Source organism: Ammospiza nelsoni, chromosome 8 (genome assembly GCF_027579445.1).
Source record: "Ammospiza nelsoni isolate bAmmNel1 chromosome 8, bAmmNel1.pri, whole genome shotgun sequence".
NCBI lineage: Eukaryota > Metazoa > Chordata > Aves > Passeriformes > Passerellidae > Ammospiza > Ammospiza nelsoni.
Window position 1 is genome coordinate 652,537 of NC_080640.1, and position 26,312 is coordinate 678,848.

The following is a 26,312-nucleotide window of genomic DNA, read 5'->3' on the forward strand; positions in this document are numbered from 1 at the left end:
CCACAGCGTGCTCCACCATTGCACCCCAGCCTGGGCTGGGGACAGTGACCAGGAGCAGGGGGTGAGAAAGCACAGAGCACCCACAGGGGGATCCTCCCTCTGACACCGTGTCCCCAGTAGTACCTAGGGATTTTTCTTCTTTCCTGGATGTTGCTAAGCTGTGAGTGTGTCATTGGTAAAAGCCACGGGAGAGAATGGCAGAGCATGAAAGGCGCAGGGGTGGTGGGGTCCAGCACCTCCTCACTGTCTGGATCTCAGGCTGTGGGGGCAGCAGCAGGAAAATTACAGAGTGGGAATGCCACTGAAGGGTCTGCAGTGACTGGGTGAGCAGTGAGCTCAGCTGGAAGGGGCTGGGCATTTTCCTGCAATTCCCCACTGGGGACCTGTTTGGGGGGGTTTCTGAAAGGTCAGACTTCAAAAGACCATGATTTATCAAACAAGCTGCCCACCTTTGTTATTATTGTACACCCGGTGCCTTATTAACGTTTGCATTAGAAGCTGCCTGGGGTTATTTGAGCCCCCATCATTCCCTGTGGGTGAGTCACGCTGCTGTGGGTTGGGAGGAGGGATGGACCCTCACTCCAGCAGCCAGGGGCCTGTGGGCAGGAAAGAGGTGTAAGAGAACAGAGGGCAGCAGCCTGGTCCCTGACCCAACTCGCACTGATGGCCCTGGGCCCCCCCAGCTCTCCCCGGGGTTGGCACTGCTGGCAGTGGGTGCTGGAGTGTGGCAGTGGCTCGGGGCAGGTGGGGAGGAGGTGGCTGATGTCCCCAAGGGGCTGGCCTGTGGCACAGGGGGTCAGTGCCCTGTTGATGCCTGCTGGCTGCACGGGCTCTGCTCAGGCTGGGAGCAGGAGTGTGCCCACAGCTGGGCCACAGGGACAGAGCTCGCTGTGCCTGGTGCCAGCAGCAGTGCTTTCTGTGGACTCCTGTGTGTGCACCGAGCCTCGACAGCAGCTGGCTGCTCAAGCTCTTTCTGCCTCTTACGTGAGAGTTTTTCAGCATTAGGTTCTGCAACAAAATCCACCCACACCTCCCTGCTCCCCCTCCCCTCCTGAACCCAAAGAGATCTCATTCTGAGGTCTTTGATTAAGGAAACCTTTTCATGGATCAGCATATGCTGCCTGTTGAGTGGCAGATGTGCCTGAATCCAGCCCTGACCCTTTGTCAGCAGGGCCAGCCTTGAAGAAGGGTAAAGGACAGAGTTACAGGCCTTACAGGAGGAGGAGGAGCTGCGGAGGAAGCAGGGGAGGATGGAGCTGGGTCAGGGTGACCTGGCTTTGGAGAAACGTTGGAATTGGCTACCCAGGGAGGTGGTGCATTGCCCACCCCTGCCTGCTGGTGTTTGAGGAATGACAGCATGTGGCACTCTGTGCTCTGCTCTGGTTGGCAGGGTGGTGTTTGGTCAAATACTGGATCTCAGTCTTGGAGGGCTTTTTTTAACTCAGCTGAAAAAATTCTGTTATTCCATGGGACTTCTATAGCCTAAGTGCATCAGAGAATTCTGTAAACATTCACCCACCTGAAAGGACAGCGAGCAGAATGTTTTGGTATTGATCAGATTAATGATTGGAAATGTGATGGTAGTTCTGTTAGGGCTGCCCTCAGGAGAACCTCCCGTTCCCCTGTGTGCCGCTGGCAGAGGCTCCTCCTGCCCTCAGCAGGGCCCACACGGCCACACCAGACTGCAGCTCTCACATGGCCAACATGAAAACCTCTTACTTTTAAAGTAAAAACCCCATCCTTTGTCACTAATGATAATTACAAATTTCTCAGAGGCTGAAATGTGGCCAGCATTTGGATCTTGTTTTTGTTCTGACAAGCCATCATAGCCCACACCCCCACCAGCTCATAAATGGAGCTGAGAGATGGAAGGTTCCAGCGTCAGATGCAGCTTTTGACAACAATAAAATTGAAGCTGTGTTGGACATCGAGGTCATCTACAGGTCCTTGGAAGCTGCAGCTTGTGAGCTTGGGATGTTGTGTTAATGCTCATGGTTGGACAATCCAATTACAAACCACTTAATGTCAAAAATGATAGGGAGCAGTGTCCTCGGTTCCTATGAAATTATGGGTACAGCAGCATGATACAGCAAATAGAGTTTATTAAGGAAATACTGCCTGGGTTTGTCCAGAGCATTATGGGTGTACCCTGTTGTTACTCTGGGCAATGGTGTCTGTGGAAGGAGCCTTCGTCCGCTTCTTCACAGGATCTGTTTCTTCTTGTGGGTCTAAAGTTCATGAATTCTTATTGAAGTGTCCGCGCGCTGCTCAGAAACTGGTCTGAGTCTCGTGGGAGCTGTATGGACACAGCTCCAAAAGGCCAGATACAGTTCTGCTCTGGTTTCTCTGTGGTGAAGGCAGAGCTGCCCACAAGCCACTACAAGGCCGCTGGGATTTCCTGCGTCTCAGCAATGAATTAAAGATGGAGCATGAAAAATAGAAGCAGAAACTGATGCAACTGGTGCACAATTCACAATAGTAACAGTGTTGTGTTGGGGGATTTGACATGATTTTGCTGAGGCTGAGGGACCGCGGCCTGCGCTGGGCACCCGGAGCCAGCGGCAGTGCCAGGGGACAGGGCCTTGGTGTGGGCCAGGCCTGCCAGGCACGTTCCTTCCTAGGGAGGAGCACACCAGGTGCTTCTACCCCTCCCAGTCTTCCTTACAGCCCTTCTCCTTTGGAATCCCCTCTGTTCCTGTCTTCTGAGGTGCCATTTGCCTTGTTTCCCCAATGAACGGTGTTGGACTGTGGAGAAGGGCGAGAAGGGGATGTGGGAAGGGCTGTTGTGGGGTAGACCTGTGGAGGGGGATCAGAAAGGTGGTGTGGAGGGGTGGGTGTCCCCTCCAGCTGAGGGGTCCCTTGCACAGAGCCCCCAGGGTCCAGGTGTGGGCTCAGGGGTTGTGGGGCTGTGTTTGGGAGTGGGACAGGTGCTGCCCGTGGCCTGGAGAGCCCTGCTCTGCAAAACCAGAGCCCTCCTTGTGCCTGGGGCTGCTCCATGCTGCCTTCCCTGCCCACACCGAGGGAGGGACAGGGACAGAAACCCCTGTGGCACCTGCTGTTTCTGTCTGTGTGATGTGTCTGTGTGCTCAACACCACTGCCAGACCAGGAACGGGGCCTGGAGAGCCCTGCTCTGCAAAACCAGAGCCCTCCTTGTGCCTGGGGCTGCTCCACGCTGCCTTCCCTGCCCATGCTGAGGGGACAGGGACAGGGACAGAAAGCCCCGTGGCACCTGCTCTTTCTGTCTGTGTCATGTTCTGTGTGCTCAACGCCACTGCCAGCCCAGGAACGGGGCACTGCAGATGGGCCCCAAAGGGTCAGCCTGCTCAGACTGTCACTGCAAAGGGCTCCTGAGAGCACAGCCAGGAAACACAGACAGCTTTGGGAGCAGCATGGGTACTGGGCTGTGGTTTTTGGTGGGTCTGGGTTCCTTCCCCCTGCTCTGTCCATCCGTGGTGCTGTTGCCAAGCCTGGGGTGAGGGGCCCTCAGGTGCAACCCAGCAAGACTCACCTGCTGAAAAGGCCTGGACATTGTTATTTATGCAATGTGCACATCAAAATCATGTCTGTTTCAATAGTTCCATAAAATTAAAATATCAGGATTGAAAATGCTGACAAATTCTAAATTTAGTGCTTTCCATTTTTGTACCAACTGGCCATTTTGTTCTCTGAAATGAAACTGTAAGTAGAGGATCACTTTGACAATTGCAAATTGGCTTTTCTTATTTTTTCTTAATACTTTTTTCTTCTTACTGACCTGTCACGTTTGGGATAGACTATAATTTATCAGTATGGTCAGGGATTCTACCTCCCTTTGGAGTGTAAGTCCATGAGAATTTTTAAAGAAAGAAGAGCATGGAAGGAAACCATATTTATTGAACAGAAGCCTTTTGTGTCTCTGCTTTCCACCCTCACCTCCCGTTTACTTACTATTTATGTCCAAAATTCATCGAGATTCCTTCTGTTCCTGTCGTTTTCTCAAGGAGTTGCAGTAAGATTGTTGTGCCATATTATTACTTTTGATCTAAAAATTGTTTTTAAAAGTAAGTGCTAAAAATTCCTCTCAACAAAGGGCCGTGCAGTATGCAATACTTATCTGTTCATGTACAGCAAGTTGTGCAGTGAAACCAAACCACAGTGAGGATTACCCAGCACCAGCCCAGGTGGAGCAGCGCCATTTGCCAGGAGGCAGCCCTCACCCATGGTGGGATGGTGCCCCCTGTGTGCCCATGCAGGGCTCTGGGGGGCTGCTGCATGCTCAGGCTCTCAGATCAGCTCTGCTCTGCTCTGGAACTCGATTTTAGCCCCTGCTGCTGTCTTTGGGCTTGTCAGGGTAAGGTTGTTGTCCAGAGCAGCTGTGGCTGCCCCTGGATCCCTGGCAGTGCCCAAGGCCAGGTTGGAGCACCTGGGACAGTGGGAGGTGTCCCTGCCATGGCAGGGTGGCACTGGGTGCGATTTAGGATCCCTGCCAACCCAAGGCATCCTGTGGTTCTGAGATTCTGACATTTGCAGGGTGTTCCTGGGCAGAGGAGTCCTATCCTTGGAAACATGGAGGAATATAAAGCGCATTTCTTTGTCTTGGTAGCTTGAGGCAGTGGAGTGCTGTTTGGTGGGTGTGACAGAAAGGCTCATGAGGTTTGCGCAGGCTCCTCGGGGCAAGGCAGCGCCTGCTGGGGTTCGGCTGGTGGGCGGCTGCAGTGCAGGGGAAGGGGAGCAGCCGGGAGGGGCAGGGGGTTCGTGGCCAGGCTCACCCCAGCCCTGTGCCCTCACTCTGGCAGGGATCTCCACCTGCGCAGCCTCCACAGCTGCCCTTTCAGCTGATCCCTTTGTGCAGCCTGGTGCTAAACACCAGCTCAACGGAGCAAGTTTCTGCCAAGGGAAAATCAAGCGTTTGGCTGCAAGTGGCACTGATTCCTCCTGAGGGTTTTGCACTGTGAAACACGAGTATCCCCTCCTTTCTTGGCTGAAAAGAAAGACCTGTGTTTGTTTCCTTCAGCACAGAAGGGAAGTTTGGTGCCTGGGGGCGTGTTGTGGCAGCAGCACAAACAAACGAGGACATTGGGGCCACTTGGGTCTCAGTGCCAGTGCCCATCAGGGCCGGGTCAGGATGAGTGATGAGGCTTTTCAAAATAGCACAGCCAGTGTTCTTGCCTTGGGGTCAGGGAACTTCAACATCAATTTACGTTCACAGATTAAATAAGGCCCTCCAATCTTCATTGGAAGTAATTAGATTTCTTTCTGTTTCCAATATCTGTCAAATATGTAGCTAAAACAAATCATTTTGCCTCTTTAACCAGCCTATCACGGAATGTAGTCATGGCCATAAGGAGGGATGGCTCCAAATACTAGACATAACTCAAAATGTATGTTGCCCACAGGAAAACATTGCACGATTTATTCAGACAGTGCTCGTTAGCTGTGGCTGTGCACAGGGGTCCAGGTGCTCATATAAATCTATGGAGTGCTGCTGAGCTGGAGGAAATGCTGGATCCAGGTTTGGATCCACCCAAAAGGCAGAAAGATGGGTCACAGTGTCTTCAGGGATCTCTGCAGGTTGGTCTGAGTTTTCATCATTCTACTTTAATTATTGAGAAAGAAAAGCCCAGCAGAGATCTCTGAGCATGTGATTAAAGCCAGACATAATGTGGATGCCTGACAGCCTTTCTGTAGGCAGTGTGACAGCTCCAGAACACATCTCCTGGGCTGTGCTCATCCCTCATGGTGCCAGCATGGTCCCTGTGCCCTTCAGGAGCTGCTCCATGGCCTGGAGGTCAGCAAATCACCCCGTGCCCCACCAGAGATGTGCTCAGGGCTGTGGCCAGAGGGGCATCCCAAATGTCTGCATTTGTGTTTGAGCCCTGAGGGAAGATGCCAGGTTTGGGGTGTCTGCTGGTGATGGGGCTCAGCTGGTGTGCAGGGGGAGAGGTGGAGAAACAGGACAAGTAAAAGCAAGGAAAACCACTTCTCTTTCCTTTTTGTTCTTTAGGGCTCTCTGCTGTCACTTCTGCAGTTTCTCCTTGTTTATTTGGATTAGTGTCTCTCCTGAGGAAGAGAAATCTACACGTGTTTTGGAGCTTCAAGTCAAATAATCCCCCATATCCAAACTCAATTACAGAAACATCTGCTTAATGTCTGATGGGACCTTATTTTCTCAGCGTGACATTAAAGGGAAATGCTTGCTCTGAACCACCTCAAATGGCATTAAGTCAGGACTCAGACCCTGTAGATACCATTCTGCAGCCCCGTTCCATGATTCCTTGCAGGGAAATGAGGAAAGGTTCCCTGATAGATGCCTCAGCCCCATTTGCAGGGTGCCAATGAGGAGAGCTTTCCCTGACATAGTTTCAGTGTGCTGGCTGTCCCATTTGTGTGAGTGAAACAGAATAAGGCTCATTCTGGAAAAAAAAAAACCAACAAAACCATGGACATGCTTAGCTTTTCCCGTGTTTTGAGCCACTCCAGCTGCACCTGCACATGTGGTTTCCTTTGCCTGCACAGAGTGTGGGCACACCCAGAGGGGACACAGATCCACAGGGGTCTGCTGAGCCCCAGGGAGGCTCAGAAGCACCGAAACACATCCTTAGCACTCAAGATTGAAGGCACTGAGATTGCCCAGAGCAGCTGTGGCTGCCCCTGGAGCCTTGGAAACATCCAAGCCCAGTTTGGACAGGGCTTGGAGCAGCCTGGGACAGTGGAAGGGGTCCATGCCGTGGCAGGGAGCTGGAACTGGATGGTCTTAAAGGTCCCTTCCAACCCAGGCCAGTCTGGGAGTCTGTGATCCTCTGATACACGGCACACTGAAGGGCTGTTGGGAACAGCAGGTGTTATTTTGGGTCAGAAGACTTTTTTGGCTCTAGCATAAGCAGCTGAGAAAGAGATTTTTTATGGAAGTGTTGACACGACCTGGAAACACCAACAGGCTTGCTGTGAATAAAAGTTTCATCAGCTGCTGTTACAACTTGGCTGCAGCGAACAGCAGTGCTGCATAAAAGAGATTTTAATGATTTATGGTGTTCTGACAGATGAGTCCATCAATCCTGTGGAAAAGCACAGCTTTTCAACAGGGAAAAACTAAAGTTGTAAGGCTCCATGAAAAATATCTTAAGGAGTGAAATGTGGCAAGGTGTCTGGAAATGGAAACAAAATCAGCACTTAAAGATGTGAAGGCAGATTTGTCAAGCTGATAACCTTGTACTTAGAGCATGGCCCCTGAGGGTCCCTCTTGTTTGGCTACCACTGCAACTTTAGAGGTTCAGATGGGATATTGGGAATTGGGAATTGTTCCCTGGCAGGGCTGGGTGGGATATTGGGAATTGGGAATTGTTCCCTGGCAGGGCTGGATGGGATATTGGGAGTTGGGAATTGTTCCCTGGCAGGGCTGGATGGGATATTGGGAATTGGGAATTGTTCCCTGGCAGGGTGGGCAGCCCTGGCACAGGTGCCCAGAGCAGCTGTGGCTGCCCCTGGATCCCTGGCAGTGCCCAAGGCCAGGCTGGACACTGGGGCTGGAGCACCTGGGACAGTGGGAGGTGTCCCTGCCATGGCAGGGGTGGCACTGGGGGGATTTGGGGTCCTTCCATCCCAACCCTTCTGGGAGCTGGAGGGAAAGACTGAGGGGTGCTGTTGTCACAGGCAGCAGCCCTGTCATGTTGGTGTCCCCTGGGCTGGGTCACTGGCACATGGGGCGATGGGGATGGCAGCAGATGTCCTGCTCCTGCAGACGGGTCTCTGTGTGCTGGAGACAATGGCTGAGAGAACACTGCCAGGGACACTGCTGGCAGAGCTGCTCCAGGACAGAGTGCTGCTTCAGTAAGCTCTGCAGTGAAGCAGTGGAGGGTTTGGATTGATTCAGAGTCAGTTTTTATTCAGGGTCACACAGTTACCTGTGCTCCGTGTCCCCGCTGAGCGTGGGGCGAGTGTCGCTGTCACGGGCAGGTTGTGTGCAGCTGCAGCCCCGGGCCAGGACGTGGTGCCACAGTCCCTTGGGTGTTACTGGGCCCCTTGCCCGCTAAGGGTGGGTGTGAAAGGATTCCTGTGCCCAGAGCTCCCTCCCAGGACAGCCCTGAGGGGATGCAGAGGGGCTGCAGGTGCTGGTATCCATCCGTGTTTGCATCTCTCTTGGTGCTCATGGCACCAAGCTCTGGGTCAGCATTGTGGAGGGGGAGCCCCTTTGAGGGACCAGCAGCATCCCTGAGGGACTGCCTGCCCCTTCTGGGCCTGCAGGGAGCTGCTCCTGGGGTGCCTGTGGGAGATGCTTCCAGCAGCTTCATCCAGCTGTGCCCATGGCTCGTGTGCTGGGTGAATCCCTGCCACTCAATTGTGTCACTGCAGATACACCTGAGAGACAGCTGTAGGCTTTGTTCTCTTGGCTATGCCTAGAAAATAATTGGATTAGCTGATTTTATATTGATATTTGTGAGGATTGTAGAACAAATTGTTATGAAGTTTTTGATTACCAGTATTACACAGATGCTAATTACCAGGGAAGAGTTGTATTTTAATTGCCAACAGCACCATCATAATACAATATAGATACAAAGATGCATTTGAATGCCAGGGGAAGTAGTTCTGTGTCCTGTGCAGCTGTGGCCATGCCCAGAACAGTGATCCCTGTTTGCAGCTTTCCTGATAGCAGTTGAGAGTTTCATTTTTTTTTTTTTTTTAATACCTAATTGGCAAGATTCTGCCTGCAATTCTTGTTACAAGAGCAAGGCAGAGGGGACCTGGGGATGCTGGGTGACACGGATCTCCCTCCAGCCACTTTCTAAAGGATGAAAACCCTGGGAAAAGTGAATAATGGCTTGGTGTAAGAGCTGAGCCATTCAAGAGAGCTTGGCTAAAGGAGATGAACTTGTTAGAAGTCAGTATTGAGGTTATCCTTTCAGCAGTGCACAGGTGCAATAAAGCCCTTCTCACCTGCTTTACTCTTTGCTCAACAAGCTCAGAAAACCAGTGAACACAATTGTCCAGCTTATCCTTGCCCTTGCAGTTTGTCTCCAAAGTAAAATTTAGTGCTCAAAATGAAATCAGTTGTCAGAAAAGCTTGAGCTGTTTCTACATCGTGCTAAGTGCCTTCTCACTGCTTCTGGTCCTTCAGGATGAAAGACTCATTTCTTCCAGAGGCTACAAATCTCCCGTGTCCCCAGCACCCCGAGGCTGCTGCTGCGCTGCCCCCACAGCAGAGACTTCTCTCCCCACGCAGTCCCAGAGCCTGCTGATGCTTCTGGGTGCCATGGGCAATTTCATGTTAATGCTCCTCATTTCAATTTTCAGTCTTTCTGGTAAACGGCAGTTCTGTGGATACTGGGGAAAACAGGGAGGGATAAACACCCAGCAGAAGCTGGAGGAGAAATCAATATATGTGGGCAAGGTGCAACCACTGCAAAGAAGCATTTTTATAAACTAGAGCAGTGGCTGCAGTTCAGAACTGGGGGAGATTAAGGTGTTTGATGTAGGTGTGTAGTGTTGGCTGACTCTGAGCCTTGCCTCTGCTCTGAAAACAAGAGTGAAATCCAGGTTGTACGCTGAAATGTCCCCGTGGCTCAGCTGCAGTCAACAGTGTCCGTGTGTGGGAGGATTACAGGGCATCGCTCTCGTCTTACAGAGGCAGAAGCCAAAGGAGCAGAAGTTCAAGGAGACCCAGTGCTCCCAGTTCAGACCCAAAGACAGATCCCTGAGTCAGCTGTGGGTTTGTCACCAGCCGTGACGGTGACGTCCCTCAGGGGCCACGAGTGCCTTCACTTTGTGTCACTTCTGCAAATGCAGGAGGAAAAAAGGTCTTTGTGCACCCCATGGAGAGCCATCCCCACTGTTTACCAGCTGCATGGATCCTGCCCAGAATGGCTTTGTCTGAGCCCAGGAACACTCTGCTGTCCCTGCATAGCAAGGCTAAGTCAGGACATGTGGTCAAATGATTAGGTGACCTCTCATCTGAGAGGGGATTTCAGCCCGATGAATTCCTTCAGAATCAGCAGGGCAAGAAGTTATTGGATTTCTAAAGAAAAGGCAGAGCCTGCTGGAGGCAGTGTGCCAGGCTGGGAAGGGTAGGGATTCAGCAGAGCTGCCAGCTGGGGTGACAGCACAGGTGTTGTCACTGTGATGGCATAGGTATTGTCACTGTGATTGTTCAGGTGTTGTCTCTGTGACAGTTCAGGTGATGTCACTGTGACAGCACAGATATTGTCACTGGGATAACACAGATACTGTCACTGGGATAGCACAGATATTGTCACTGGGATAACACAGGTGTTGTCGCTGGGATAGCACAGGTGTTATCACTGGGATAGCACAGGTATTGTCACTGGGATAACACAGGTGTTGTCACTGGGATAGCACAGAGGTTGTCACTGGGATAGCACAGGTGATGTCACTGTGGCAGCACAGGTGTTGTCACTGGGATAGCACAGGTGTTGTCACTGGGATAGCACAGGTGATGTCGCTGGGATAGCACAGGTGATGTCACTGTGGCAGCACAGGTATTGTCACTGGGATAGCACAGGTATTGTCACTGGGATAGCACAGGTGATGTCGCTGGGATAGCACAGGTGATGTCACTGTGGCAGCACAGGTATTGTCACTGGGATAGCACAGGTGTTGTCACTGGGATAGCACAGGTGATGTCGCTGGGATAGCACAGGTATTGTCACTGTGACAGCACAGGTATTGTCACTGGGATAGCACAGGTGTTGTCACTGGGATAGCACAGGTGATGTCGCTGGGATAGCACAGGTGATGTCACTGTGGCAGCACAGATATTGTCACTGGGATAGCACAGGTGTTGTCACTGGGATAGCACAGGTGATGTCACTGGGATAGCACAGGTGATGTCACTGTGGCAGCACAGATATTGTCACTGTCTCAGCCCGGCGGTGAAGGGGGCCGGGAGGTGTCGCCTGTCCCTGTCCTGGCTGCAGTTGTGGCTGGGGGCTCCAGCCGTCCCTGCGGCATGGGCAGCTGCACACATGCCCGGGTATCTGGGGCTCTGGGAAAGCTTTTATGTGCCGTGTCTTGAGCAATCCGCTCCCAGCTGCTGCCTGCCTTCTGCCTCGCAGGGCTGGCTCCGTTCCACTCGTTCTCCTAATGGCTGTATTTAACCACCAAACACTGCCTTTGTGTGGCTGCAACGTGCAGAACGAGGACACAGTCATTTCTGCTTCTTGCCTTGCTCTGCATTGTAGACTTGCCTGAAAATGGATTAATTTAAAAAACGCACTCTTGACTTGAGACCAAATAGATGTTTATTCCTTCCCCAGGAACTGATGCATGAATAGAGAAGCACAAAAAGAAAAAGATACGTTTTGTGTCACTGCCATTTTGGGGGACACAAACACACCGATGCATGTCTGTAAGCAGGGGCACTTTAGGAATGGTCGCTGCCTGTGGCAGGGGCACCGAGTGGCTGAGCCCAGCCAGGCAGCACCAGCACTGCTCCTGGTGTTGGTTTGACCCGAGTGAGACCCCGACCAAGAGCGGTGTGATGTGATCAGTACCTGGTGGTGGCTGTGCTGCAGACACAGCATCACTGCCCAGCTGTCCCTGGGCCATGGAGCGCATTCTGCCCTGCCCAGCTGTCCATGGGGCTGTCTGTGCCCTGCCCAGCTGCCCATGTGCCCTGGGGCTCTCTGTGCCCTGCCCAGCTGTCCATGGGGCTCATTCTGCCCTGCCCAGCTGCCCATGTGCCCTGGGGCTCACTGTGCCCTGCCCAGCTGTCCATGGGGCTCTCTGTGCCGTGCCCAGCTGTCCATGGGGCTCATTCTGCCCTGCCCAGCTGTCCATGGGCCATGGGGCTCTCTGTGCCGTGCCCAGCTGTCCATGGGGCTCTCTGTGCCCTGCCCAGCTGTCCATGGGGCTCACTGAGCCCTGCCCAGCTGCCCATGTGCCCTGGGGCTCTCTGTGCCCTGCCCAGCTGTCCATGGGGCTCACTGTGCCCTGCCCAGCTGTCCATGGGGCTCTCTGTGCCGTGCCCAGCTGTCCATGGGGCTCATTCTGCCCTGCCCAGCTGTCCACGGGCACAGAGCAGCCCCCGCTCATGCCACGGGCTCAGCTGCAGGGCAGCCTCTCCACTGACATCCACTTTTCTCGCAGAAATCAGAGAACAAACATTCCCAGAGTGCCCGGAACTGGTGCTGCTCTGAGTGGAGGTGATGCTGTTCCATTGCAGAAAACTGTTTATCATAATTACAGAGTACATGAAGTTTTCATCATTTTCTCATTTATTATGCTGGGCTCCCATTTTCACTGTGGAGAAACGAGACAAATGACATCAGAATAACATGTAATACTCATTAAGGTACAGCAAGTCACAACCTAAAAAATAAAGGACCTAGAAATTAATGAGCTTCCAGCAGTAATGTGGAATAAGCTGACATCAGGGGAGAATGTTGCTCAGCGCCTTGATGGCTGTTACCCAGAGGACTGGGTTGTTTCCAGAGCAGTTCTACAGCAATGACCATGTTTTAAAGAAAATTGTTAGGGCTTTGCTGCTCAAAGAATATATAAAATATATTTTTGCCTGGTTTATTGAACGTACAACCAATTCAGCTTGCTCTAGGCAGGGGCTGGATCCTGCTGGTGGTGTGCATGTGGTAGGTCGTTTATTATTATTATTAAGTTTGCATGAAGAAGGTTTTCCCTTATGTTTTGTATCTGGAACAGTCTGTGGCAGCTGGAGTTGAAGGGCTCTGCTCGCCCATGGGCACCGGAGGGGTCCAGACGCAGGGAAGCAGCTCAGGTCGCTCTGCCCACGAGGTGCCCTTGTTGTGAGCTCTGAGGTGTGCAGAGAGTGATGGCAACAGCTGATTTCCAGCTCTCACCGCAGTTGTAACGACAGCGGAAAATAATCGCGGTAATTCCTGTGCATCACTAATTAGGGGGTATATCAGGCTAACGATAACCACCCATTATTTTGTCACCTCCTGGCGGCAGCGTGTCCTTGATGATATTATACCGAGCACCATTAGCACTTGCACATGGTTATTAGTGGCACCGTGTAGAGGCACGGAGCATTTGCAGCTCCCACCTGTCTCGGTTCCCTGCCACCCACAGAAATTCCCTTTCCGTGTTCCACTCAGCGTGAGCAGGACCCGCTCTCTGCCTGCTCACCCTGGCCGAGCTGCCCAGGGAGCGTATCCAGCTCATCCTAATTACCGCCAGGGCTGATAATTAACAGAGAGCAGGCATAATTATAGCAGATGTAGACATGCCATTAGTAATTTAAAGAGTTACCGTGATAGTTAATTAGCTCTTGGGAAAGCAGTCACCTTGGTAATGAAGGTGTCATTAGCAGAGCTGAGGGGGGCGGCAGGGCCAGCCCAGGGGCTCGGGGCTCCGTGCCAGCCCGGGGGCTCCGGGGACAGGCCTGGGGGCTCCATGTCAGCCTGGGGGCTCGGTGCCAGCCGGAGGGCTTGGGGCTCGGTGCCAGCCTGGGGGCTTAAGACTCGGTGCCAGCCCGGGGCTCCGGGGACAGACCCGGGGGCTCCATGTCAGCCCGGGGGTTCTGTGCCAGCCCAGGGGCTTGGTGCCAGCCTGGGGGCTCCATGTCAGCCCGGGGGTTCTGTGTCAGCCCGGAGCTCCGGGGACAGACCCGGAGGCTCCATGTCAGCCCGGGGGCTCGGTGCCAGCCTGGAGGCTCCATGTCAGCCCGGGGGTTCTGTGTCAGCCCGGAGCTCCAGGGACAGACCCGGGGGCTCCATGTCAGCCCGGGGGCTCGGTGCCAGTCTGGGGGCTCCATGTCAACCCCAGGGGCTTGGGGCTCAGTGCCAGCCTGGGGGCTCCGGGGACAGGCCCGGGGGCTCGGTGCCAGCCCGGGGGCTCGGTGCCAGCCCGAGGGCTCCATGTCAGCCTGGGGACTCTGGGGACAGGCTTGGGGGCTTGGTGCCAGCCCGGGGGCTCCATGTCAACCAGGGGGCTGGGTGCCAGCCTGGGGGCTTGGGGCTCAGTGCCAGCCCAGGGGCTCCATGTCAGCCCGAGGGTTCTGTGCCAGCCCAGGGACTCTGGGGACAGGACCGAGGGCTCGGTGCAAGCCCAGGGGCTCCATGCTGGCCCAGGGGCTCTGTGCCTACAGCAGAGCAGGGCTCAAGGACAGACCTGGGTATCCCTCCAGACCAGGTCTTTGTTGTTGTAACCACTTTGCATTTCGGTCACTTTCTGCTGCCCGAAGGGATTGTTGTCCCCTTTGGGAGCCCAGTGATGTGCGGGCAGGTGAGAGCTGCCCTGCAGAGCAGTGCTGTGTGAGCAGCGGGGCAGCGAGGCTGGCACGGAACCCTGTGGCTGTCTGTTGCTGCTTTCCATCCGGGCACAGTGAGCCCAAAGGTGTTCCATCCGGGCACAGCTCCCACACAGTTGTTGGAAGCGCTGTCCCTTTGGAAAGCTCTCCGGACCAGCCATCATGCCCTGGAGGCAGCTGCAGTGTCCGATGGGCAGTGGGCTGGAGCAGAGCCCACACACTCCCCAGGTGGGCACAACACCGAGAGCAGGCATGCTGCTGTCCGTAGGTACAAGTGCCCGCCTAGGGATCAGGGATGTGTGGGGGGTGAGGTGCTGAGCAGAGTGCTCTCAGCTCCCAGAGCAGCAGATGTGGATGTGGGACGTGCTCCTGACTGTTTTCTCCTCCGTGCCCAGGTGTGCATCGTGCAGAAGAGGGACACAGAGAAGATGTACGCCATGAAGTACATGAACAAGCAGCAGTGCATTGAGAGAGATGAGGTGCGCAACGTGTTCCGAGAGCTGGAGATCCTGCAGGAGATCGAGCACGTGTTCCTGGTCAATCTCTGGTGAGCAGCTCCCTCCCCATCCCCTCCCCAGCCTCGCAGAGCCGCACACCTGATAATCCCAGGGGCTCTCATAACTTTTTCAGCAGCAGATCACTACAAATACTGGCATTTCAAGTTGCTCAATAATGACTTCACTCTGTGTGCACTGGCAGAAATATCCTCATTACTGAGCAACATCTAGTTTTAAAAAACATTCTTAAAATCAGGTTGAAATCTAACAAATAGCTTGAGTTGGCAATGCCTGGGAAAAGTATCCTGTCTAGGCAGTGCCAAAGGCTGCAGTCTGTCTCATCTGCCCTACAACCACATCAACCCCTCAGCCCACCAGCATCCCTTGGCGCGCTTTGCATCACACTCACTGGCCAAATCAAACACATTCCTTTGGAGCTCAGACACATCATTATCAAATTTTGCAGGAAAAACTAATTTACAGTTTTAGAAAGCAGAGCATTGTATCCCAGTGTCGTTGGTTAGTTTGGGGTGAGCCCTAGGCAGAGGCCTTGGGACCCCCTGCTCCAGTGATCTGTCCTTTCTCAGCCTTCCTGCCCAGTGAAGGGTCCCCTCCCCTCCTGCAGTGCTGCATGTGAGCCAGCCTGGTGGGGAGGGGGAGACTTCTAAAAACTGAGGAAGTTTTATACCCAAAGTGATGGGAGTGGGTGATGTGGCACATTTGTTTTGTTGACCCATTGCTCCAGAACAGCCAATTGAGTTAATATTGATATTCTTCGTTTCTTAGAAATTGCAAATGTTTTTCCCGACAAGCAATGAAATTCTGGAAAGAATTTGTTCTCGTAGCGAACCCTTTAGTCTCATAGTTTTAGAGTAAACCTACATTTAAGATGGGAGCAGAAGTGAGTGATTCATAAGTATTATACAATCCCACATACTCTTTCCTTGGAAGTGCAGTCACCAAATATAACAATGAGCGTTGTTTGGTGTATCCCCACTGCTGTCAGTCTCCTGTGGGACCCACGGCAGATTTAGAGAGGCGGTTTACTCCACAGTAAATATAAATCTCTTTTCCTGATTTATCTGGTTAAATTAGCAGTTGTGTTTTCCAATTCATCTTTAAGATGGGCTGAGATATTTTAAGTAGGTTTCATGAGATTGTTTGCAGTTGAAAAATGTGAAGTTTCCCTGAAGTGTCTGGCTGGCAGAGCCTGAGCTCTGTGCTGGTGGGCTGACATGGCACAGCTGCTCAGGGACAGTGACGGGGTGAGCAGGGGGACATCACCTGGGATACTCATCTCTTTCAGGGAAACATTGCTTAGTGTAGGAATTGATTTAAAAAAACAAGCAAGCATCTTGAGCCGGGCTACTTGATTGTGAAGGTGCAAGCAGCAAAGCTACATCTTCAGTTTTGGGCCCAGCTCTGCAAGGACCTTGAGGGGCTGGAGTAGGTCCAGGGCAGGGAACAGAGCTGGGAAGGGGCTGGAGCCGCAGGAGGGGCTGAGGGAGCTGGGCAGGGCTCACCTGGAGCAAAGGAGGCTCAGGGGCCCTTGTGGCTCTGCACAGCTCCTGCCAGGAGGGCACAGCCCAGGGGTCGGGCTGTGCCCCAGGGAACAGGGACAGGAGCAGAGGGAACGGCCTCAGGCTGGGCCAGGGCAGGCTCAGGGTGGATGTAAAGGAAAATTTTCTATCCGAAAGGGCTGCCCAGCTCTGGCACAGCTGCCTGGGGCAGTGGCGGAGTCCCTGTGGCTTCTAAATCCCCTGGAGGGATTTAAAAGCCATGTGGTTGTGGCAGCTGGGGACGTGGGCAGTGGTGGCCTTGGCAGGGCTGGAAATGGTTGGCATCGAAGGTCTGAAAGAGCTTTTCCAGCACAAACGATTCTGGGATTCTGTGCCCTTGGTGGGGCCATGTGCAGTTCTCCCTGGAGCTGTGTGATGAGGAGAGGAGAAAAGCCTGGCTGGGTTTGTGAGCCCTGGGAGGCTCAGCCACTCCCCTGTGCTGCAGGTATTCCTTCCAGGATGAGGAGGACATGTTCATGGTGGTGGACCTGCTCCTGGGAGGTGACCTGCGCTACCACCTGCAGCAGAACGTGCAGTTCACTGAGGAGACAGTCAAACTGTACATCTGTGAGATGGCGCTGGCCCTGGACTACCTGCGGAGCCAGCACATCATCCACAGGTAACTCCACAGCCCTGCTGGGCCTGCTGCACCCACCCTGCTGGCCAGGGTGGCTCATGGTGCTGCTCCTGGATCCCCCTTGGCTGGTCCTGCCTCCACCACCCAGAGGGAGTCTGATGCTTCACTGGGCACTGAACATTTCAGGGCAGGTGTTAAAGCCATCCAGGGCCTCACACAAATATCCCCAGTATTGTTATTCCTTTTCCTTGGGAATTTCTTTCCTTCCTAAACAAGTCTAATCCTTCCAGTTTTTCACCAAGTTGCCCAGGAAATGCTTATTTCTAGTCCATCATAAAGGGACTTGCCTTATTTTAGAATATTTTTGTTTAATTTGTTCCTAACTTTTGATAGACAAACAATTGCAGGATTTTTGTCATTAAGTCTCATCCCTGGTCTGACTGAGATTCCATCTGCTGTAATCTTCCTTCTTTTCCCAGAGATGTAAAACCAGACAACATCCTCCTCGATGAACAAGGTAGGATCACTCTGCTCTTCTTTGTTTGCTCCCTCATTCATTCCAGGGACAGATTCTGTCCCGGGTACTGGATATCTTTCTACCTGCGGAAAGTGTGGGAAAAGCTGCTCTGCTTTTACTGGATCATGTTTGCCTGAACATCCCTGTGCTTTTTAATGTGGGGAGGGTCACCCAACTGGCCTGTCCAGTTGGTCAGCCCAACTTCAGCCCTGGGAATTTGGAGTCGCTGCAGTTCAGTGGTTTCGGTGGCTTGGAGCACCCATGTCTAGTGGAAGCTCCATGGCAGGAGCTTGGAACAAGATGATCTTTTAGTCCTTTCCAACCCAAGCATTCTGTGGTTCTGTGATAGTGTTGTGTTTCCCTGGTGTCTTTTTCACTCCTGTAGCTTCTGGCCAGAGCAATTTGGCCAGTGCTGAAGCTGCTGGGGGTTGCTGGCTAGCTCCAAGTCTGATTCAAAATCAAAACCCAAAGCTGCCTACCCTTCAATCACTGGCCAGCCCAAATCCTGGGAAACCTTTGGGATCCATGGGATCTGACCCTGACCTGCCCGTGTCTGTGCTACTATGTCTGAGGGCAGAAGCTGATGAAACAAATGTGTTCTGACTCTGCATTGACACTGCACTGCCATTAATTCCTTCTTAAAATGTGTCTTTATTTAAGGTCATGCCCATTTAACAGATTTTAATATTGCAACCATCATTAGGGACGGGGAAAGAGCGACAGCATTGGCTGGGACAAAGCCATACATGGGTAAGAGACAATCACTGCCCTGGTGCCTGTGTCATGTTCTGTGTGCTCAGCACACGCTGCCCCAGCCAGGGCCCTCCAGTTAATTTAGGACATTGGTGCTCGTGTCCAAGTGCTTCAGCAGAGCCCAATTGTCTGAGAAGGGGAACTCCCAATGAGAAGGCATCGGGGCTGGCATGTCACCCCATCCCATCCTGTCCTGTCCTGGCCTGCCCTCTGTCCATCCTGTCTGGTCCCCTCCATCCTGCCCTGCCCTCCTCATCCCATCCAGCCTCCTCCTCCTGCGCTCCCCATCCCTCTCTGGCTCCAGCCTTGCACTCGGTGTCTGCTGGGGCCCATGGCTGTGCTGTCCTGTGCTGGGAGGGCTGTCCCTGCAGGTGGCTGCCATCCCAGTTCCCAGTGAGGGCAGGCACACAGCTGCTGCTCCCCTGCCTCACACAGCCTGCCCTGGGGCAGCCGTGCAGGAAGATCACCCTAAGCGCTGTGCACTGACTGACATGAGCTACTGGAGTAGAGAACAATGAATAACCTGTTGTGTGTTGTGCCTTTCTGCTCAGCCCCAGAGATTTTCCACTCCTTCCTGAGCGGCGGGACGGGCTATTCCTTCGAGGTGGACTGGTGGTCGCTGGGCATCATGGCCTACGAGCTGCTGCGGGGCTGGGTAGGGCTCCGGCCGTCCCGGCCCTCCATGTGTGCTCTGGCTGGCCCAGAGGGACAGGGCGCGCCTCACCCCTGTGCTCTTGTCCCCAGAGGCCGTACGACATCCACTCCAACAACCCCGTGGAGTCTCTGGTGCAGCTCTTCAGCACCGTCAGCGTGCAGTACTCCTCAGCCTGGTCCAAGGAAATGGTCGCGCTGCTGCGCAAGGTGAGGGCCCTGCTGGGGTGGAGCTGCATGGACTGCTGGATGGATTGTCCTTCTGGGGTGGCTTTGGGTTGGATGGCAGCTGCTGTGCAGGCAGGACTAGCTGGAGAATTATCAGCGTATTAATAAACAATGAATAATAAGAGTAATTATAGTAATTTACAAAAGGCTGGGAAAGTTAGGGATGTTAAGCCTTGGGAAGAGAAGCTCCAGGGAGACCTTAAAGCACCTTCCAGTGCTTAAAGAGGCTCCAGGAGAAGCTGGAGACGGACGGAAACAAGGCATGGAGAGACAGCACACAGGGAATGGCTCCCAGTGCCAGAGGGCAGGGATGGATGGGATATTGGGAACTGGGAATTGTTGCTGTGGCTGCCCCTGGATCCCTGGCAGTGCCCAAGGCCAGGCTGGACACTGGGGCTGGGAGCACATGGGACAGTGGGAGGTGTCCCTGCCATGGCAAGGTGAGCTTCCAGCCCAGTTCAGTCTGGGACCCTATGATTAATTATGTGTGCTGTGTGTTTATTATCCCTGTAATAAGATGCATGATGTTTGATAGCAAGGGAAGCAAAAAGTCTGGTTTTGGTGTGACAGTCAGATTCCCAGCTGAGCTAGAATTGTGCCTTCCAGCATCCCATCCTCTCCATGGTCAGTGTCACCTGTAAAGGCAGCACCTCTGGCTGGGATGGCAGCTGAGGTGGAGCTGCAGGGCAGCACTGGCTGTTCCCTCTCACTTGCTCTTTGGGGCTGAAGGGTCTGACATGGCTGTGGGAGCTGCTGGGGGTTCCAGCTCTGTGGAGTGCTCTGCTGCTTTCCTCATGCTGCTGCTGCAGAAAGCTGGGATGTGTTGGGCAGCTGGTTTAGCTCTGGCTTGCTTGAGAACTCTGAAAAGTAGCTGGTGAGTTTGTTGTAGGAAAGATGCAGCTGCTGCCGGCAGCAAATAAGTGCCTCTGATATGAGTTAATGTTGGGTGGGCAATTTGCATAATTAGATTCAGTTTAATGAGGAGTTGCTGGCAGAAGCTGTGGCAGTGCATTCGGTGGGTTTGCATTGCCATCTGCTGGGCAGCCGGGCTACCAGGGACTCCATCCTCACCAGGTGTGTGCCAGCAGCCCCCTCAGCCAGGAGGGGACCCCCATGTCCCCCCCGAGCGCTGGGGTGCCTGCAGAACGTTTTCTTGGGTGTTTTTCCTGCAGTAAGGTCTCTATTTCCCCCAGCAGAAAGGCTCCTTGGCGTGGCTGAGCCCCGCAGCTGGCCATGCAGGCTGCTGCTGGCTGCCTTGCCTTCCTCCTCTGGCAGGGATGCTGCTCTGTGCAGCGCTGTCTCAGCAGTGCTTTTCCCTCCCCAGCTGCTGACGGTGAATCCTGAGCATCGCTTCTCCTGCCTGGCGCACATCCAGGCCTCGGCCCAGCTCTCGGGCGTGGTGTGGAGCGACGTGAGCGAGAAGCGCGTGGAGCCGGCCTTCGTCCCCAACGTGAGTGGGGACCTGTCCTGTGTGAGCAGGGGCTGCTCCTCGCGCTGCAGGAGCCACTGTGAGAGCAGCTTTGCTGAGGGGCAAGGGGGTCCCGCGTCTCTGCCGTGCCTCACCCAGTGTGTCCCCTGTCCTGGCAGAAGGGCCGCCTGCACTGCGACCCCACCTTCGAGCTGGAGGAGATGATCCTGGAGTCACGGCCCCTGCACAAGAAGAAGAAGAGGCTCGCCAAGAACAAGTCAAGGGATAACAGCAAAGACAGCTCGCAGTCTGTATGTGCTCCCTGGGGTAACATGCAGCTGGGAGAGGCTGGATCTGGGCGGGTGTTGCAGCTGTGACTGCCACACTGCGGGAGCCATGGGTTTGTTTTGATGAAAACATTTGCCCAGGGAGTCATTCCAACAACCACGTATCCTCTTATGGGAGTTTGATCAGACTTTCACAGTAGTGGGTACTTTGGGAAGTGAGATGAGCAGCAGAGGTCTGGTGTGTTCAGCCTCTGTCCCTGCACAGCCCCAGGCTGGGCACAAGGCAGCAGCTCCCACACGTGGGCTGTGTGCTGGGCTCTCCCCGCGCTGCCTGAGCTCCCTTTGGGCTGACAGCACTCCCAAAATACAGGATACATGGGGAAATGAGTTATGTTTACGTCAGGAGCGGTGTGATCTGTGTTTTATGGAAAACTGCTGCCATGGATGGCACCAGCCCTGCTGCCTCCAGCTGTTGGGCTGAGGTTCAGGGGTGTGGGGGCTCCTGCCCACAGCTGGAGGCTCCTGCACACAGCTGGGAGTGCTGAGATGCAGATGGGGCTGCTTATGCATGTTTTGTTTTTCTTCAATAGGAAAATGACTATCTCCAGGAATGCCTTGAAGCTATCCAGCAGGACTTTGTCATCTTCAACAGAGAGAAGTGAGTGTGTGGGGTGTTTTTTTATGGAAAAATACTCTTTTTTCTGACTTCCCTTAGGAATCAGTGCCAGTGGCTGACAGCCAGGAGCACCTTGCTGCCGGCTTAGCCCCAGGTGACTGGTGTCAGCAGAGGAGCTCAGGTCTGCCTGTGTGTGAAAAATGGCTCCAGCCACAATGGGAGGCAAGATCAAGGATTATTGAGTGCCATTAAATAAAATATGCTGTAGAGAGACTTCTGGGATTTAACACGTGTGTGTGACACTGCCTCCGTTCCCCCGCGGCACCTGCTCACCCATCCTGCTTGCAGCAGATGATGTTTTGGGAAATGAAGGCAAGGAGGGTTGGACTCAATGATTGTGGAGATCTTTAACACATAGAATAGATTCACAGGATCGTTCAGGTTGGAGAAGTCCTGGTGGGAATCAGCAGGCAGTGAAAGTGCTGGATTAAAGCCACGGCTTCCCCAGGGCTGGGGCTGTTGGGTCTGCGAGCAGAGCGTGGGGCAGGCTCTGTGCAGGAGGGGTTGGCAGGAGCCTGCCTGTGCTGTGGACACTCATGGCCAAGGTCTGGGTGGGCTGAAGCCCTGCAGGCTGCTTTGGGGCATTTCAGAGCAGGTCAGTGTGGTTTGCTGATACTCTGGGCTCTGTCATGACCCGTGTGTGAGCTCTGGGAGGACTCCATTCTCCGTGGCTGTGCCATGGGCACCTCTCGAGCAGGGAGTGGGGGACAGCTTGGGGACAGCTCTGTAACTCCTGTTCCTGCGCTCCCACAGGCTAAAGAGGAGCCAGGAGCAGCCCAGCGAGTCCGTGTCTGCCTCTGAGACCACCGAGGAGGCCGAGGCCGAGCCCCTGCACATGTGCAGCTCCGTGTGCTCCTCGGGCAGCAGCTAGGCCAGGGCCGGCCGCCGCCCTCACCTGTCCTCAGGTGCGCCGAGCACCCGAGCCCGCCGGACAGCACCGGCAGCTGCCCAGGGACTGGAGCACGCCAGATTCACACAGGACTGCCCCTGCCCGGGCCGTGGATGGCCAGCCCAGGAGCCAGATTGCCACAGGACTGCCCCGGACCAAGGATGGCCAGGCCAGCCCAGCCCAGCCGCCCCTGAGAGCTGCAGCAAGCCAGATTCACACAGGACTGCCCCGGCCATGGCTGCCTGTCGGGGAAGATACGGCCTATGCAACTTGTCAGGAGGAGATCAACTTATTTAGTCTTTCTGGTTTTGTGTCAGGTTGCTGATCCACACGTTTTTAATGCAGTGAGAGGACAGGGAACGAAGCCATGTCCTTGGGCCCCACGGGGAGAGACAAGGAGCAGGGAGGAAGGCCAAAGAGGTGGTGTGAGCTTGGCTTTGGCACTCCCTGTTCACAAATGCTGCTCTGGGGATGGGCAATCCCTGTGCAAACCAGAGCAGCCCCAGGGCTCTGGCACCAGCTCCTGGGAGCCTCCAGCTGCTTGGGTCCTGCAGCACAAGGGTGTCCCAGGCACCTCATTGTCCCTGTGTCACCTGTCAGTTCCTTCAGATTCAAGGCAAATTAATGTTTTGTGTGCACTCCACGGATTCTTCAGGGGCTGGGTAATGGTTCAATGTGTATTTGAGATGCAGAATGCATTTAAAGTGTTTTCTTCCTTGACGTGGCTGCTGCAGGCAGTGAGGAGCTGTGGGATGGGTTGGAGGGTCTGGCTCCATGTGCCCAGGCTCAGAGGACACAGTTTATCACAGGCTGAGGTTTTGTTGGAGGCAGAGTGGGTGGCCTTGCAAGGCCGCTTGGTTATGAAAGACAGGAATATTGTATCACCCTTCGATTTACTTTATTTTCAGTGTAAAGTACAAGTACTGTATATAATTTGCCAATACCTGTCTTAACTTCTTACTAAGACGGGAAATCTTCCCTTGCTCCAGCTGTGGGTGTTGCTGTTCTCGTTGCAGGTCCTTCACTGTGTTGGTTGTTGACCCTGCTGCAGAGGGAGGGGTTTTTGGTGCTGTGACCCCGAGCCCTGCAGTGCCACAGGACTGCTCCAGGTGTGTGGTGGGACCACAGTCACCATGAACCACCAGCAGCTGTTTGTGCCAGGCACTGCAGGCTGCAGTGTTTGCACCCCTCTGGGCATTCCTAATGCAGAAACAGATGGGAGGTGTTTTTAACAGATCACATTCTGTCAGCACCAGTTTTGCTGCGGTTTTTGTTTCCATGAACAAACCAGAAAGGCAGAATGGTACAAAATGATCTTCCACAGGCAAGGGCACGGCGTGTGTGTCTCCCACAGTTTTATGTGGGAATCAGTGCGTGGCTGCACTTGTGCAGAGACGTGTTTTCAGTGAATTCTTTAGGGCTGTGCAGGAGGAGGGGAGCTGCAGCTCTGGCTCCAGTTGCATGGTTATTTTCAGGGCAGAGCCCAGAGTTATGAATTGCAGGTGATTTACTCCAGCACTGTGGGTAGGGTTTTACAGTGAATTCTGTTGCATTATTAGGAAACTTCCTGTAAATAACAGCAAAATTTCGGACTATTGGAATGACAAGGAGCAGTGCTGAGTTTTTGACCAAACCATCCCACAGATGAGTGTGAAGATACATCCTCTTCAGCCAGAAGCTGTCAGGCCAGGAGAGGTGTTGGCAGTTACAGGACGTGTGTAATTGATGTTTTCATTGCTTCCTTAGGACAAGAGACAAGTGTGCTGGGGGCTGGTGTGTGTGGGGAGGAGCTGGCTTGCTTCTCAAACTGAGCCTTCTCAGCCCAAGCCCTCTCTCTGTCGCTCACACCTTCTCCAGTGCTCTGTGCCACACAGCTCAGCAGCACTGGCACAAACCAGGAGGGCTTCTGGGGATGCCAGGGAACGGCTCCTGCCCAGGGGAAACACTCTGGGTGGGGCCTGGCTGCCTGGGCAGCGCCCTGGAACCCAGCAGTGCATCCCAGGGATGTGCTGGGGACGCTGTTGGGCCTGAGTCCCTGAGAGCAGCCCCAGGACACAGAGCTGTGGGTCACTGTGCTGGCTGGGAGTGACACGTGGACACAGCGCTGAAGTGCTTGGTTTTGGTCATAAATAATATTTGGGCATAACCTCACCAGAGCCCGTGGGGGACAAGGTTTCATTGCCACCTGTTTGTACTCAGTTCCTGCAGTAGAAATGGCACGAAAAGAGCAATTGGAAAAGGGACAAATGATAGGAACAGCAGTGACAACAGCTCAGCGTTATTGTCATTGTCAGAACCCCTGTGGAGGGTTTCAGTGCTCCTGCCCCCCGTGCCCCACTCTGGGCCCCTCCTGTGTCCCCATTGCCGTGTCCCTGTAAGGAGCCAGTGCCAGCTGAGCCCAGCTCAGTCCTGTTGGCCCTGCACATCTCTGTGGCTCCTGCCACGGTGTCCCATGTCCGGCTCACCCCATCCACAATTCAGTCCTGGGCTCTGATCCCCTCTGCTCCCTGCGCCACTCCCGTGGGTATTCCCTGGCCCTGCCCTGGCACAGGCTGGGCATGGCTGTGGTGCCCGTGGTGGTGCCCTTGTTCTGGCTGAGCCCTCACAGTGAACTCGTGACAGAGCCCTGGTCCCACGTCCCAGCTCGGAAGGTGTCACCAACAGCTCTGGGCTGCACCTCCACCACAGCCAGAACACAGGAATTTTCTGTACATAAATATTTAAATACCTGTATTTTTTGTATGACAGATTTATACGGTGTGTGCCATTATCTGCTGTGAAAAGTCTACAGCACCTATGAATTATTCTCCTTTAATCACTTGCCATGAGATTGTTTTCTTATCTCTGTTGTGTTACAAAGTTTTGCAAAGTTGCGTATTTTCAAGTGTTTGCATTGAATTCCACAGCCTTCACTGGGAATTTTGTGCATAAGAAAAATGGCAGGTCAGGTCCTGATGTTTCTTCTGTTGCCAATTCTCTATTACTCCAGAGCTTGCCAAAAGAGTTTAAGAGTAATAAAATAATAGCAAAAATACCAGTAATATGGACTTGACCCTGGACTGAAATCCTGCTGCCTTGAGAGAGTATTTTTAAAAACTATTTCAGTGCAGATACATGTAAATATATCATTGTATTTTATGTTAATACATTCCTGTAATTTTCTTGCATGACACTTTTACCACATCACAGAATATTTAAGTTATGATAAGGCTGTGTTTTTGCAGATACTGTCGGAAGCCATTGCACATGTGGGGTAATAAATGTGTATTTTTAACATTGCCAAGGATTTGGTGTCATTCCCAGGGTATTGATGCAGGGAAGCACGGAAGCGTTCAAACGCTGGAGTTCTGGAACCCAGCTGGAAGCAGGGCTGGTGGGACACTGCCAGCTGGCACAGAGCTGGGTGGGACGGGAGCTGTGGGACCACCACCAGCTCACAAACAGGTGCTGGAAGGGGAACAGCCAGCCCCAGGCGTTCCGTGTGCCCCTCTCGGTGCCAGGCAGGGTGTGTGTTCCATGGGGAGCTGTACCTGCTCACCCTGGGCTGGGATCTCAGTGAGGATGGGAGCCCCAGGCACGGCCACTGGCCTGGGACAGTGTCACACACATCTTTTATGGAAAATCCTTTCCTTAGGATCTTTCCTCCTGAGAAGCTGGGAGGCCTCAGGAACAAAATGCAAACAATGGTTATCTGCTGCTGTGGGATGCAACAGGTGCAGCTGGGATTGGTCTCATGGGGTTGTTTCTAATTAATGGCCAATCACAGTCAGCTGGCTCGGACAGAGAGTCTGGGACAGCTGCCTTTGTTATCATTCCTTTCTATTCTTAGCTTAGCCAGCCTTCTGAGGAGAACCTTTTCTTCTATTCCTTTAGTATAGTTTTAATGTAATATATATCATAAAATAATAAATCAGCCTTCGGGACCCCTGTGAACACCATCACAGGACAGCTGTGCCCACTCTGGCCCTGCTGCCATCCGTGCAGAGGGGCAGGGGGCACAGGGCAGGACCCCAGGACCCGACCTCGCTGCAGCACGGAGGGCACCACA

At 53.6% G+C, this 26,312-nt stretch overlaps 1 protein-coding gene across 1 annotated transcript in view; it reads left to right on the top strand.

The window, feature by feature from the left end:
* STK32C (serine/threonine kinase 32C) overlaps positions 1 to 25,543 on the top strand; it is a 69,237-nt gene extending 43,694 nt beyond the window's left edge. Inside the window, exons 3-12 of the mRNA XM_059477496.1 lie at positions 14,618 to 14,769; positions 16,724 to 16,897; positions 17,335 to 17,372; positions 18,033 to 18,122; positions 18,677 to 18,780; positions 18,870 to 18,986; positions 20,329 to 20,454; positions 20,592 to 20,723; positions 21,290 to 21,357; positions 22,129 to 25,543. Of these exons, the coding sequence (XP_059333479.1) occupies positions 14,618 to 14,769; positions 16,724 to 16,897; positions 17,335 to 17,372; positions 18,033 to 18,122; positions 18,677 to 18,780; positions 18,870 to 18,986; positions 20,329 to 20,454; positions 20,592 to 20,723; positions 21,290 to 21,357; positions 22,129 to 22,246 (1,119 nt within the window). The 3' untranslated portion in view covers positions 22,247 to 25,543. The remainder of the gene's footprint in view (positions 1 to 14,617; positions 14,770 to 16,723; positions 16,898 to 17,334; positions 17,373 to 18,032; positions 18,123 to 18,676; positions 18,781 to 18,869; positions 18,987 to 20,328; positions 20,455 to 20,591; positions 20,724 to 21,289; positions 21,358 to 22,128) is intronic.
* The last annotated feature ends 769 nt before the right edge of the window (positions 25,544 to 26,312 follow it).